At 41.4% G+C, this 15,021-nt stretch overlaps 2 protein-coding genes across 2 annotated transcripts; both read left to right on the top strand.

The window, feature by feature from the left end:
* Positions 1-2,336: 2,336 nt before the first annotated feature.
* Positions 2,337-5,243, top strand: LOC133023692 (F-box/WD repeat-containing protein 9-like). Its single transcript, XM_061090763.1, has 7 exons — positions 2,337-2,437; positions 2,515-2,662; positions 3,315-4,302; positions 4,460-4,608; positions 4,703-4,906; positions 4,991-5,056; positions 5,169-5,243. The coding sequence occupies exons 1-7, from the start codon at positions 2,337-2,339 to the stop codon at positions 5,241-5,243; spliced, it is 1,731 nt and encodes a 576-aa protein (XP_060946746.1).
* Positions 5,244-5,911: 668 nt separating this feature from the next.
* Positions 5,912-10,827, top strand: LOC133023220 (deoxyhypusine synthase-like). Its single transcript, XM_061090190.1, has 10 exons — positions 5,912-6,064; positions 7,237-7,433; positions 7,789-7,944; positions 8,036-8,157; positions 8,720-8,816; positions 8,955-9,041; positions 9,245-9,350; positions 9,449-9,552; positions 9,745-9,870; positions 10,217-10,827. The coding sequence occupies exons 2-10, from the start codon at positions 7,239-7,241 to the stop codon at positions 10,310-10,312; spliced, it is 1,089 nt and encodes a 362-aa protein (XP_060946173.1). The 5' UTR covers positions 5,912-6,064; positions 7,237-7,238; the 3' UTR covers positions 10,313-10,827.
* The last annotated feature ends 4,194 nt before the right edge of the window (positions 10,828-15,021 follow it).

The raw sequence follows: 15,021 nt of genomic DNA, 5'->3' as shown, positions 1-15,021 counted from the left end.
GCATGTTTTCTCTCTCTCTTTGCCCTCTCTCTCTTTTCTCCTAAACCTACGTATACACACGTTCCGATCTGTATTTATAATACAGTTCATGTCACATAGTTAAATCTATATTCAGAGGGCCTGAACGCATCTTGCCGCCATTTTGACGCCAAAGCTAAGCTAGAACAAAGAATCCTTTTGTTCTGCCTCCTCCTTTGTGTCCCACACGTGGTCCGGCGGCCATAGGAGATTATTCATCTCTAGACCCGCCCTCCATTCTGGCTCTAAATTCATAAACGAATTCTGCCATCTTGTCTGTAGTCAAACCACCATTTTGAGAGTTTTCGGCTCTCTTGATTCCACGAATCATTATCGGCCGCCATCTTGAATGTGCCACTCCCCCTCTTCTCTCTCTCTCACAAACACACACACACACACACACACACACACACATAGAGAGACACATTGACACACACACACACACACACAGACAGACATACATAGGTAGACCGCAGGTTTTACATGTATTTTCTGAATTGTGATAAGTGCTGCTGCTGTTGTTATCTTTGAAATATTGGAGTTTGTTAAAATGATGAATCATTGAATAACATTAACTATATTTCCCCTTTCTTTAATAAATGCTTTTGTAATTAAAGTATCTGTAGTCTGTGATTATTTGTGCATATGTGTGTGAATACAGCTGGATTACGATAGCCTGTGCTTGAACTGAAAACCCTTCATTGTTTATTAAATAATCATTAATATTAACTATTGAGATTATTAATTTAACATTTATCATATGAGACTGATATTTATAGCTTGATTCGTTGGTCCCTGTAACCAGGGTTGTGCCCCGCTACGATAAGTAATATTTACAGATTGTATCATTCTTAATTGATAATTTTATTGTTTTCATTAATTATTTAACTATTCTTAATGGATAACCGTATAATTTCTAATTGATTATTTTACTCTTCTTAAGTGATAACCTTATAATTTTTAATTATTTTTAATAAATAATTGTTATTATTTTAATAATCATATTTCATGATTATTAATAATTAGCCAACGTCAAGTCTACTCCTATTGCACAACATATGTTTACTTACTATTTACTTCTTATTTACTCACTTTTTCTAATATTTATACCAAGTAACATTTATTTGAACATAAAGTCCACAGACTGGTCATTTGAAGTTTATTCAGAGTGATGGAAGCATCGTGTGTTCAATATATTAACAAATTCATCAAACTCCTCCTTGGAGTGGGTGTACTGTATGCTTTAGAATTCTCATTGTTAGCTTAAGTACAAAATGTTGTCACTTTATCATGAATACACTGAGATTTCACAAAATGTTTAGTCATGGAAATTTGGTTTAAAGTTATTGAAGTGTCATGGAAACGTCATGGATTTCCATTGGTCCAAATGTGTATGAACCCTGGATGTTTAAAGACCCGAAACTCCCAATGACCCCAGGAACATCACTGATGATGCATCTCAGCGCATCCTAAAGATGTATCTTGCAACCCCAAATTAAAATGAAAAACCTGAATATGAACATTATATGTAACGTTTAACAAATCAATACTAAAAGGTAAGGGTGTAAATGAAGGTAGTTTTGATCATGTGGCCAAACGACGCATTTAATTTGCTGCACTGCCAAACAAAAATGTTTTAAAAAGTGTAATTATTGCAATTATAGCATTAGTTAGAAAACACAATTAGCATTAATTATCCCTCATGTGCATTGAAATATTTGGATCCAAGTATTGATACACTGATTGTTATTGGTTTTGAGAGAATGTCTCTAAATGCTGTGTGTGTGTGTCAACCTTTCATGATCTGTACATAATATAACCAGTGATGTCTTTGTAATTAGACAGTATTGCATGTTTTCTGCTTCCTCATTAGTGGCAGGGAGACAAATCAAGTGTGAATTGCTTTTGTGAGTTAATACATTTGATGGTAGGAAATCTGCAGTTACATTCTCAGACATTATTTGTCCATGGCAGTCTGTTCAAGCTCAAGCCCCCTTTGATGGCAGGGAGACATATAGACATATGTGCACGTGCCACCTCCAAACAGTGTGGCAATAAAGGAAGTTACCTCTGAACAGTGTGGCAGCTGCCTTTGTTGCCACACTGTTTAGAGGCAGCTGATTTTGTATCCTACTTGATTAAGGATCAGTAACAGTGTTAGGAACATACAGTGAAAGAGGGAAATACATCACGTTGTAAAATCGTCACACAAGTATGCAAGAAAATAAGATTTTCAAAGCCTTGGGCCAGACAATGCTTTTGCCTGAAATCGTGGCAACTGCCTTTACAAAGGAGACACAGTGATGTCTGACGCCAGGATGAACCTGTGTGAACCAGATTCATTGGAAGAGCAGGGGAAACCGTTTCCTGACCTTGTGAGACCTCCGAGTAATGAGGCTCCCGGGCCTGACCTCCAGAGGTAAGACTCACCCTCAGTTAACTGACAGGTCCTGACACTGGTTACCGAGTCATGTTGGTCCCTCTCATCCCTTCCAGGCCTCAGCCGGCGGGTCACCCATCCTCAGCAGATGCCAGCCCCTCACTCTGCGATGAGACAAATGGCTTGTTGTCTTTACCATGGGAGATAATCACCCTCATCGCCTCGTACCTTCCTGCGCAGTGTGTCACCACCGTGCTGCCAAAGGTACGTTTTAAAGAACGATGGGACCAATGCTTTGAAGATATCCTGTCTTCTTATGTGCTTGCTTACTTGTGTTTAGATGTTATAGTATGATGTATTTCTCTCTTTCACTGTCTGTTCCTAACACTGATATTGATCCTCAATCAAGTTTGTTGTTTGTGTTCCTGACAATTGAAAAAGCAAGTATATATTTTCAGAATTAAGCGTTTCCTAATTTGAAGGTGCTGTGATGACTTTTTCTAGTAAATAAACAAAAATGTGTTTGCATAAAAACAAGAAATATGTTGAATATTTTTCCTTTCTAAAACATTTACAAGAATTATTTTACATTATTCATTATTTACATTCATGTTTACCTGCAAGCAGTCTTCTTCCCTGCCTTTGATGGCTAATGCTGTATTTCTTTGATCGTTGAAATTGTGTAAACACCATTTGAAGGATTGCTTGTCATCCAAGCCTCTTGCACATGTACGTGAAAGTGTGATCTGAAGTTGATTATGTCACAATTCTGAGCGTGCATTGGATAAAAGAAAATGTGGACCTACTAATACAAAACTGCTCCACGGCGATACTAGAGGTCAAACAAAGGATAGGGAATATTTAAGACTTTCCAGTTCTTCCGTCTTGGAAATTATTATGTTTCTCTTCTTTTCAGGTCTGCCAGACATTGGGTAATTTGGAAAAGGACAGCAGCGCATGGCAACTCCGAGCACGTAGATTAATAGGATCCCAAGCTGGCTTTCCAGTGGGGCCAAGGGAGGACTTTGACTGGCCTACTGCTTGCCTCGAGATGGAGCAGCTGATAATCTGCTGGAAAGGCAGAACGCAGCTTGTGCCCGAACAGGCCCAACAAGAGGAGGAGGAAAGTATTCAAGTGAGGCAGCAGCAACAGGCGGGGCAGGACAGGGAACCAGTCGAAGAGGGACAGGATGGTGGCAGAGAGGCGGAGGTAGAAGGGGCAGGAGTGGCTGTGCAGGCGGTGGTAATAGAAGATGGTGATGGTGAAATGCAGCCCATTGAAGGTGAGGACCAACTAGCAAGATCAAGAGAAGATATGAATGAGAGGGTGGAGAATATAGGAGCACTGATCGAAGAAGAAAGGGACCACAGGATGATGTTCGATGCTAATGGGGCAGATAGTGCTCTTAATCACCAAGAGAACTTGGCTGACCCTGGGAATCTGGGTAATGGAAGACAGGTAGAGATGGAACAAAGTCAACCCTGCAGAAGTCCTAGCCCACCCCCAGCACTGGAACGCATCACCATCTCTACAAACCACATTGCCTCAGTCAACTCTGTTCTCCTTGTCGGGGGAGAGGGGAAAGTTTGTGCCACAGCTTCCAGAGACTGGAATGTTAAACTGTGGGATCTACAAGCAGGCTCTACTGGGACGCTGCTGCACACATTGGGAGGACAGGATGGGTTACACACCCATAGGGGCTGGGTCTGGTGCCTGGCATCTCAAGGGTCTCTGCTGGTTTCAGGGGGCTTGGACAGCTCGGTGAGGGTGTGGGACCTGCAGGCCGGTGGTGCAGTGGGGGGCCTAATCAGAGCTGATTCTGCTGTCCTCTGCCTGTCCTGTCAGACAGATGTGTTGCTGGCTGGTACAATGAACAAGAGAATCACCATGTGGGACACCAGAGGTGAGGGGATTTAACATTTAACAAGCTTGAGAGTATATTAAATGTCCCTCAAGGGCAGATAACAATATATAGTATCATGTATGAGATGATTAACAAAACACTTGAATCGACAAAGAACTTGATTGAAGAAATTAGTTCTGAACAATTTGATCTGCAGCGGCCAGCCCTGTGGTGAAAAGTCTCTGGCTCCATGGTGATGCTGTGATGTGCCTGGCAGCAGATGACAAGAACATCTTCTCTGGAAGTACAGACGGGACTGTAGCTGTCTATGATCGCAGGGCAGGCAAAGTCTTGAAGAAACTTCGGGTAGCTACAAACACACGGACACACTTGTAATTTGCTGTTGTTTTAGTGCTTCTCTCCTCAGTGTAACAACTTGACCCAACCTGTTCTTTTCTAGCTGACTTCTTACCTGCGGTCCATGAGCTACAGTGGCAGTGAGGTTTGGGCAGGAGACAGCAACGGCACGCTCCGCTCCTTTTCCATGCAAGCAGGGACCTTAAACAAGAGGTCTAAGTTTGATGTGGGACACACTGCTATGATCACTGGTGTCCACAGATCTCACGGGAGCCTCTACACCTGTTCAGCTGATCGTACTGTCAAGGTAGGAACAGGCAAATTCCCTGTTATGTCTCCAATTTAGCTAACTCTGCCACAGAATTAATGCTATTATAATCATGTATTGCAGGTACACATCCCTTGTGCACCTCCGACGACATTATGCACACTGCATCATCAAGATGAAGTCAGTGGGGTAAGTGGTTTGTTCCACATCTTTTAGATAAGTATAATTATTTTAATGTTTTTTCTCCCTGTGCCTTCACCCTCTCACCCATACCACTCTTGTCTCTGTCTCCAACCACCAGCTGAGTGTGGACGCTGGAGTCTTCGCTGTAGCCACAGGAGATGTGTGTGTAGATATCTGGAGGCCTAGACAATGAATGAGCAGCGCCTGCAAACCACAGTAGCCTATGTGGCAAGAATGGAAAACAGAAGATAAGACACTACTTGCAGCCAAACAACACCATACCTGTCTTTTAGTTTTTTTAAATTCTGAGTTTCTATAATAATAAAAATAATAATAACAATACGTGTGGTTAAAGTTAAAAAAGTCGCACATTGAAATTGAATTGCTGGATAAATTGTGGTATTGACACCAGATTCATAAACATGAACTTCGGCCCATGGTTATTAATAGATGAAACACATAAAACTACTACTATTAACAATAATATTATTAACAATACATGTGGAGTTATGTCAGCGTGAAATTATCTTCTACCACTATTACTTCTAATATTACTACTTATTGATATTATATAAATTAAAAACAGCAGCACATTAGCTTTTTGAATAAATTCTGGTGTCAACAGATTAATAAACATTATTTGATGGTTGTGAATATCTACATGTGGGTAAATACGGCTACGGCTTCTTCTACTAGTTATAATAACAACAACAACAATAATAATTATAATATATGCAAGCAAGTAAGACACTTTTTTTATTTCATTTGTGGGATGTGCAGCAGAAAGGCGATTTTTGTCTGGTTTGACTCCTTCCGGCTTTCCGTAGTGACGGCTAGCTAACTCCAGCCGGCACATGGAATGTTTACAAGTCTTCAGTAAACCTGTTCCTCGTGTGTTTGGAAGACTCTTCACTTCTCAGACAACTCTATAACCGGGGGTCTCTTCAACAGCAACAACAGCTGAGTTTTACATCCGTCTTCACGACCTCCAAGCGACCAGACAGATCACAACCGGTGAGTTAGCTCATCTCGTACCCGTGTGCTGGTGTCAAGCTCCGGGGGGAAACACGAGTGTTTTGGAGGTGTTCGAGCACCGTGTGCTGCCAGAACAGATTTAAATACACCTCGACTTTTCTTCCTCGTGTCTCTGAGCTGTGCTGGAAACTCAGAGGATTGTTATTTCCTGAAGAGAAGCCGCGGTGGTGGGACGGTTTGTGATGGTGATTCCTTCTGGTTTGTATCTGGAAGCTCCACCGGTCTTTGGCCATGACACTTTGTCAACGCCCCCTAATATGAAGGCTAATTTAAATGTATATTTGTAGATTAAGTGGATTTTCTCCACTTACTCAATGTCAGTGCAACGTAACCTCGTTTTGTTTTTGCGTCTTACTAATATTGCTAATATTAGAGCTAGTCTTAGCTGTCGTAGCTGGTGATTAATGCTTACAGAGGTTTTGAACTGGTTGAACTCTTTCTATAGTATCTCTCTCTCTATATTTATATACACATGTATGTATATAATCTATGGTTTCCAGTTTGACTGAATTCCAGCATTGTTGTGATTCCACAGATAGATTCTTACATACACCAGCAGGGGGCGCTAAACACACCTAAGGCATGAATTGGACTTGTTTTGACTTTGAGCTGGATGAGAAATTATGTTGAGATATCAGTTGAGATCGATAATTGTTACGATATTTGCCACTTTATTGTTTGTATTGCTTAGTTAAAATGACAGATCCTAAGTGAAGTTTTTGGTTTTAAACTCTTCTTAATGAGCAGAAAATAACTAAAACTTGTTAAAGAGCAATACATTTGATAGTTTACCTCCTCAATGAACAATGCATAGGCAACATAACTCTCTGTCTATATATAGATATATTTGTACTTTTGTATATTGCTATTGATCAAAAACAAAAAAAATGCTTCTCACATTCATTTGGCAGAACAGGTTATTATTATGTATGTGTTTGCACAGTATGTTCCTTTTTTATAATTTTGATATGAAACAAATCATTCGAAGATGAGGATGGTGGTGGGTTCAGTTTGGTTTGATTTAGGATCCCCGGCCTCTTTTGCTTGTGGTCCCCCCAAAGACCCAGCAAACACTCCAAACACACCAAGCTCTACACTATGCTCTACACGTCAGTCATTGTGCTGCTAACACATCTTTGTTCTTGTTAAAGAGATGGCAGACTGTGCCCCCTCTGTTGCCATGGAAGCCGTCCTCAAGCCCAGCTGCGAACTCCCAGAGGACATGCCCAAGATCAAGGGCTATGACTTCAACCAGGGGGTCGATCTCCACCAAGTGCTGAAGTCCTACCTCACCACGGGTTTCCAGGCCAGTAGCTTGAGCTTGGCCATCCAGCAGATCAACCTCATGGTGAGGGGAATGGGGTAATTACCTGTACTAGCCTTGCAAATAGTTTCTATTTTCTCAGATTGTGTTTGGTAAGTAAATGCAATATCTATTTTTTCATTTGAATAAATACAGTAAACACAAAAATACAATAAAAAAAGAAATAGAGCTGCACCTTGTCTTTCCTGAAACAATGTGACTGTCACTATGGGCCCTTAAAATGTAAACTGTTCTTGGGGATATATATCAAGAAAGGCAAGTATGTTTGTTTTTGTTTTTATTGGGGTTGAAAAACTAACCCTTGAAATGATACAGATTCAGCGTTGTTCCATTAGTCGGTCATTGTACATTGTGACTGTTGTTGTGCCGTGACCCACAGATAGAGAAGCGGCTTGAACCAGTGGAGGCAGAAGAGGGAGCTGAGTCTGGTGAATCCCCCCAGCACTCGGGCTGCACCATCTTCCTGGGTTACACCTCCAACCTCATCAGCTCCGGAGTCAGGGAGAGCATCCGCTATCTGGCAGAGCACAAAATGGTACAAGTTCATGCACTTGTTACAATTATCCATGTCTGCCCCCCAAATATCCAAATCAAAAATCAATTTTGTTTCTGTTACTCTTTGTGAGGTGGATGTGATTGTTACCACAGCTGGAGGTATCGAGGAGGATTTTATCAAGTGTCTGGCTCACACATACCTGGGAGACTTTAGCCTGCCCGGAAAGGAGCTCCGCTTGAAAGGAATTAACAGGTTGGCAAATAGTTATACAGAATCGATTGAACTGTCACTCAAGAGCTACTCTACTAGTCCTACAATAACAACATAGAGCTGGGAATGAGCATGATAGGTTCCTTTTAAACATGAGCCAGACTGTTATACACACAGTGTGGCTGAGGGTCCTTAAAGGTCTTAAAATATATACATTAAATTAAAAAGCTTTAAAAACTATCAAATTCCAGTTGGATGGGTTTTGATTTTTTAGGCACATGATGGATACTGTGAATCAGCTTTCGTCCAATTGCATGAATCCAATGTGATAATTGATAATAATAATTGGCTTGATGATGACGGGTTCTCGTGGAGGTTTAAGTGCCTGCAGAGCGCTGTGTGCCTAAAGCCTTTTAAGTTTGGGACAATGGGGATCAAAGTTTAACCGAGTCTAACACGTGTTTACTTGGTACAAGAATATTTTGTGTCTAGCTGTGTATTTCCATTGAGAATAGTCTTAAATATTATTATGACTGTTATTATAAAGGTCTTAAGTGGTCTTAAATGTAGGTCTATTCTTTTTTTCTTATCTCTCGGTGTGTAGAATAGGGAACCTTTTGGTGCCCAATGATAACTACTGTAAGTTTGAAGACTGGGTGATTCCCATCCTGGACCAGATGTTGTTGGAGCAGAACACCGAGGTGGGTCTCTCTCTGTGTGACAATTTTTTTCAGTATTGGTAGTTTTTCTGAACCAAAGATTATGTTTCCCTCAAAGTAATGCAGCTGGAATTTTGAAATGTGTCTGCTATTATTGTTTATATCTTCTTTATTTTTCAGGGAACCCGTTGGACTCCTTCCAAAATGATCCATCGGCTCGGGAAGGAAATCAATAATACTGAGTCTGTCTACTACTGGGCGTACAAGGTGGGTCCTGGTGTATAGTGGTGATGTTGTCAGGCATCACACAAAACAAATACACTGCTTCAAAGTCTATCTTTAAAGTCTCAAGTTTAAATACATTGCAACACAAGTCAGTTTGTTTAAGTCATGAATAAACTGTGGTTCCTGTGTCTTTGACTTTAGTATCAGTATGAAATGAATGTAATTGAATTCCCCTTTGTTTTCAGAATAATATCCCAGTGTTCAGTCCTGCTCTGACAGATGGCTCTCTGGGGGACATGATCTACTTCCACTCTTTTAAGAGCCCTGGCTTGGTACTTGACATAGTGGAGGGTAAAAAGCAACATCACTCGTACAGAACAAGATCACAGCAGCGGTCTTAGTTGTTCATATATGTGGACTACATGTGGTCAATGTGGACTTTATTTCAGATATACGCAGGATGAACAGCCAGGCGGTTTTTGCCAAGAAATCGGGAATGATCATCTTGGGAGGAGGCCTGGTCAAACATCACATAGCCAATGCTAATCTTATGGTAACATCCTACTGTTAAATCTTTATCTCTTTTGTTTTTACTACATAGATGACTGTCATAGCTGCATTCAGACATGCGCTGAACTCACATTTTCCTTAAATCTTCAAGACAGCTGCATATGGTTATACAGAATGTATAACAGCAAAGCAAACTTCCTCACAGACACTTTCCCTCTCCTCTGTCTCCCTCTAGAGGAACGGAGCCGACTATGCAGTGTTTGTAAACACAGGTCAAGAGTTTGATGGCTCGGACTCTGGGGCCAGACCTGATGAGGCCGTATCCTGGGGCAAGATCAGAACAGATGCCAAACCTGTCAAGGTACAGAGATTTATCCCGGCAGTGTTGGTCAGGACCGAATAATGTCAACATTCTTCTCTTTTAATTTTCCATAGTTTGGTTTGTTTGAATAAATAATATTGAATTAAATTAAATTTTGATAGATGTGCTTAGAAATAATTCAATATCACAATTTGTATGCCCCCTCGTTGGCCTCATGGTGGCAGTGTCTGCACAGCCTTTCCATCCAGGAGTACACTGTGGCACCAAAACACAAACATGAAAACCAGGAAGTGCTTTCAGTTGATGAATTTAGCATTCAACGTAAAACTAGTACAACAATGTTACAGACACTGTCACTCCACACTGCTTTGTTGTCTGTTCCCAGGTTTATGCAGACGCCTCGTTAGTCTTCCCTCTGATCGTGGCTGAGACCTTCGCGCTCCACGCCGACAAGCTGACCGCTGGAAAGAAAGCAGATTAAATGGTTTTCTCCTTAAACTCTCCGTTAGAAACAACAACCAGCTGTGCCGCTCTGGTTCTTCCTTCTTACCTCTAATTGAACATATGAGTTTGATCTTGTGAACCTTTCCATTGAACATTCACGGTGACCCCTTGGCAACTGTAAGAGGCAGCAGTGTGATGTTGTCACGCATACAATGCTGCGATTGAAAAGCCATATTGAAAGGGAAGTGATGGTGAGGGTTTCCTGTCTTAATGCTTTCAATACCAATATTGACTTGTTTAAACAAGTACAGTTTTTTTCCTCTCGGTCTCGACAGCTGAAATCGCATGGTGAGCAGGCTATGGCATGCACCAAAGAGAACGAATCAGGTTTTAGCTGTTGCGTGTGTGTGTGTGTGTCAGTATGAGTGGGTTTTAGCTGATGTATGATGGTTTTTGTTTCAATGTTTTAATGTATTTCAGTTCAGCTGTTTTTACATCATATTGTTCCTGGATGACAGATGTGCCCGCATGGCTGAATAAATCACAAAGTTATACTTGCTTCCTGTATTTAATCTGGTGTTAGTAAATAGTGTATTATGTGTGTCAGAAGGCAACAACCGGTCTCACATGTGACTCTTCTTTTCACATGAAAATGTTGATCATCTTTGTTTTATGAGAGGATATAAATATATTTGCATTATGGGTGACTGCAGGGTGTCAATATCAATATAACACAAGTCCAATATATATCCATATACTGCTCATGCATTGTGCAAACACAGTGACGAGACTAACACCTTATTGACCTTCCTCAGATTTGTAAAGTGTTATATTGTGTTTGTTGTTATGTGGCCATAAAGACAAGTTTAAAACGACAACTTTCACTCAGGAGCTATCATCAGTTTTTAAACTTAATAATAATAATAATAATAATAATAATTAAAAAAAAATTGACATTTAACAATTATCAATATTGACTCATATTAATATTTTCATCTTGATACAATTATTGGCCGCATCATCCAGCCCTGTGCTGATCTATGATCAAAAATACATATTAAGAATATTGAAGTTTGAAGTTTCTGACTTGTATTTGATAGTGTAGCAAGTACTTGCAGTAATTGTTGTTTTTCCACATAGAGCTACACTCAGTGATTATGCTATTAGTTATACACTCATTGTAGCTTCTTACCTTAGCAGTTTACAACCTGCTTTACAATCTCAGCCTTCTCTCTCTCACACACACACAGGCATATCATGCTCATCTGCCATTTGGAGCAACTTGGGGTTCAGCTTCTTGCCCAAGGACACTGTGGCCCGGGCCCAGGAGGAGCCAGCTCTCAAACTGCCAACGCTGCGATTAGTACACAACTCGCGCTTCCAACTGAACCCGGCCTCAATCAGTGTAGTTGTTCCAATACAACACCACCTGTCTTAAATTCTGCCTTTGCAGAGTTTGAATTATATTTTGTGATAATGTTTTACTTAGCCTATATTTAAACATGGTGATAATGACCACATTATGCTGCATGGTGGTTCTAATTGGTAGAAAATGAGAAACTCTCTGAATATAATGCATTCCAGGGCAGCACAATGAATACAAAACACTTTTAACTAACATCTTGAGGACAAGCTGAACATTATAGGAATCATAAAAAAGTTCTTTTTTGCAGAACAGTTGTGTTGTAAAGGAAGAACTCAGCCCTGTGCTGTCTGATGCTTCAGTTTATCTCTGCGGTTGTGAGCACGTAGAAGTTGTGGTAAACTCGCTCAGCTTCAATCCACCTGTGGTTGCTCTGTTCAAAGATCGCCTCCACTCAGCTCCTCACCTTGAATCCCCCCCGCGAGTCATCACAACTCGCGCCTGTGTGGCTAGTGCGTGCTGATACAAAGACACACAATATTTATGCACCCAGGCAAAGTTCACGCGGAGTAGGCGGGACCGCCGGCTCCGTCTGCCGGCAGCAGAATCATCTACATAATCTAGTAACATTGATAAAGACGTTTCCTAATGCATCAGTCTGCTGCTGTGGGAATGGACATTTCCTGTGACTGCTCCCATATCCTCTGCAAACAGTCATTGTTAGAGATTTCCAGCCCAGTTATATTTGCAGGCCTTGGATTTTAAGTGTCACAGTGTCTTTTCTTGTAGTGGGAATGTTGACCTTTTCTTTTATGGAAAGAGAGTTGGAGAAGTGCAATTGGAACTGGGATAAGGTCAACTTTCCCAAAAACCTCAGCCCCCCCTTCTCTCTCTCTCTCTCTCTCTCTCTCTCTCTCTCTCTCTCTCTCTCTCTCTCGCACACACGGTCATGTCTCCATGACTTCAGAGGACATTACTCGAACATGCATCATAGTTTCTACTTGCCTTACCCATAACCTAATCATAACCTAGCCTCAACCTAACCTGAGCCTAAACCCAGCCTCAAAACACGTTTTCACCTTCAAATGTAATGATTAACGACATGGTGACTTGCTTGCTGATGTTTGTACTTCTATCTTAGGGAGGACACTCATTGGCATGATGCACTTCATAGTCCATAACGCTAGCCATCCAAACGAAATGCCTAACCGTAACCCTAACCTAAGCCTAATTCTAACCGTAAAACCAAGTTTTAACCCTCAAACGGCCCTTTGTGAGGACTTGACCGGTCAAAATGTCCTTACTTTACAAAAATGATCCGAGTCTGTAGGGTCTATGCTTAAATTGGTTCTCACTAAGATATAAGTACAGGAACACACACACATACACACACACACACACACACACACACACACACACACACACACACACACACACACACGAGTTGGGCGTTTCTGTCTTGGTACAGACTGCTTTTCCATTCAGTCCTCCTATCATTTCCTATTGGCGGTGGCACTGCGAGAGTGTGTGTTTACCCAGGGCTTGACAGTTAAAATATTTTTTGTCTTAAAAGGCAGCGGTGTATGCAATTTCAGCTCCATAGAGACTTTATGTTTGCTGTGTGCTTAATGGAAAGATTACAGAGGGACTGAGAGGTTCTGAAAAGAGAGAGATAGAGCCCTTGTGTGTGTGGATGAGCTGCAGTCACGCTACGATAATACTGTGTGGCGTCTGCACGGAGCAGACAGTGTTTGCCCCCTCCTCCTCTGCAGAACAATCAGCACACTGTGATGTGCAGGGCTGCAGTAGCCATAATGGCAATTATGTCTTCTCTCAGCCAGATTGGTCAGTTTTCTTTTCATGGTGAGAACCAGAGATCCAGACAGTGAGAGGACGGAGGGAGAGCTGACCTGCCCCACAGCTGCAGGGTGGGGTGGATCTGTGTGGAGTGGAGGGAAAACAGAGGAAATGACATAGTGGAGAGTTTGTGTACATTTACATATTCCTATTTGAATTTTTGCGTAAATTCACATGGAACTTTTGTATGTAAATGTGTAATTTCCACAGGGGATGGGGCGTGTGTGCAGAGTTATTTGTCTGACCTCATTCTTTTACTTTATGCTCACAGCAACGAGTTAAAGGAGACAGACTGTTTGCCCTGAGTTTTACCTTTACCTTTGAGTGGTGGAATTTTCCTGAAAAATTCCAGAGTGGAACAAAGAGGTAGTGTCTGTGTCATGTACCCGGCCGTCCCTGAACAAATCCCACAATGCCATGTGACAAATCCGGATATACAGCAGTGTCAGCGATGGTCTGTTATCTGTTTGACATCATAATTGTGGGTGTGGTGGGGAGTCAAAGAGAGACATCAGGTCGGCAAGTGTCAGTAAACCAAGTGGAACCTAAAGAAATATAAGGGTTCTGAGAGAAACCAAGATATAGTCACCTTTCAAAATAAGAGCATACAGTCTTGTTGGAAATCTTATTCTGAAACCCTGTCCCACTTTTACTGCAGAACGGGCATGGACACATTTAAGCATGTGCGTCATGTCTTTGGATAAATGCTTATAAATCACAATTCAATACTATACTTGACCGATCAAGATGTTGAAGCTGTTGTGCTTGAGTGTAGAGATTGGTAGTTTATATCTCAAATGTATTTCCCGAATCTACATAACTACGATATTCATATATAATATAAAGAGTTCATACATCATACATGTCTTTTTTCTCTGTGCTTGAAAATGCCCAGGGTCAATTCTCCTCTAAACATCAGTGTTAAGAAGGTTTCTATCATTTCGCAAAAATATGTGAGTGATTATTTGTCATAGTTGCCCCCCCCCCGGACACTTCGTCAAACAATGAGCTCCATCAAAGTATGTTGTCTTCTGTTGTTTTTTCTCTGGTGGTGGTTGTTTTGTGTGCCTCTTTGTTTAGTCGCCCCCTGATCCGCTGCCTCCTTGGGTCCCCCCCCCCCACTGAGCCTGTTCACTAATCCGTCCCTGCAGAGCCATTAGTCAAAATGTCTCTCAAACTTTTCCCCAAACAAACCCACAACTAAGTGTGACGCTGACCAAGATCTCAGAGATGAAAGGTTAAATGTTTTTTTTTAATTATTTGCACAAGAACCAGACATACACCCTTGTGTGTGAATGTGTTTGAAAGTGTGTGTAGGTGAGTTCCTTATCTCCACCTATATTTACCTGTTATGTTGCCATAGGAACTCCCACCTCAGAAGCCCATTGGCCACGAGCTAGCGGCAGGTGAGGGAGTGTTATGTGTGTGGGAGCAGGAACTTTACAGAGCGAGGAGGGGCAGGCAGAAACAAAGGGATAAATATCCAGATGTGAGGGGAACAATAGAGCAATAAACAGACAGAAGGT

The sequence above is a fragment of the Limanda limanda genome, chromosome 17 (assembly GCF_963576545.1).
Source record: "Limanda limanda chromosome 17, fLimLim1.1, whole genome shotgun sequence".
Lineage (NCBI taxonomy): Eukaryota > Metazoa > Chordata > Actinopteri > Pleuronectiformes > Pleuronectidae > Limanda > Limanda limanda.
The sequence above is the reverse complement of the archived record's forward strand: the minus strand, read 5'-3'. Positions and strand labels throughout refer to the sequence as shown.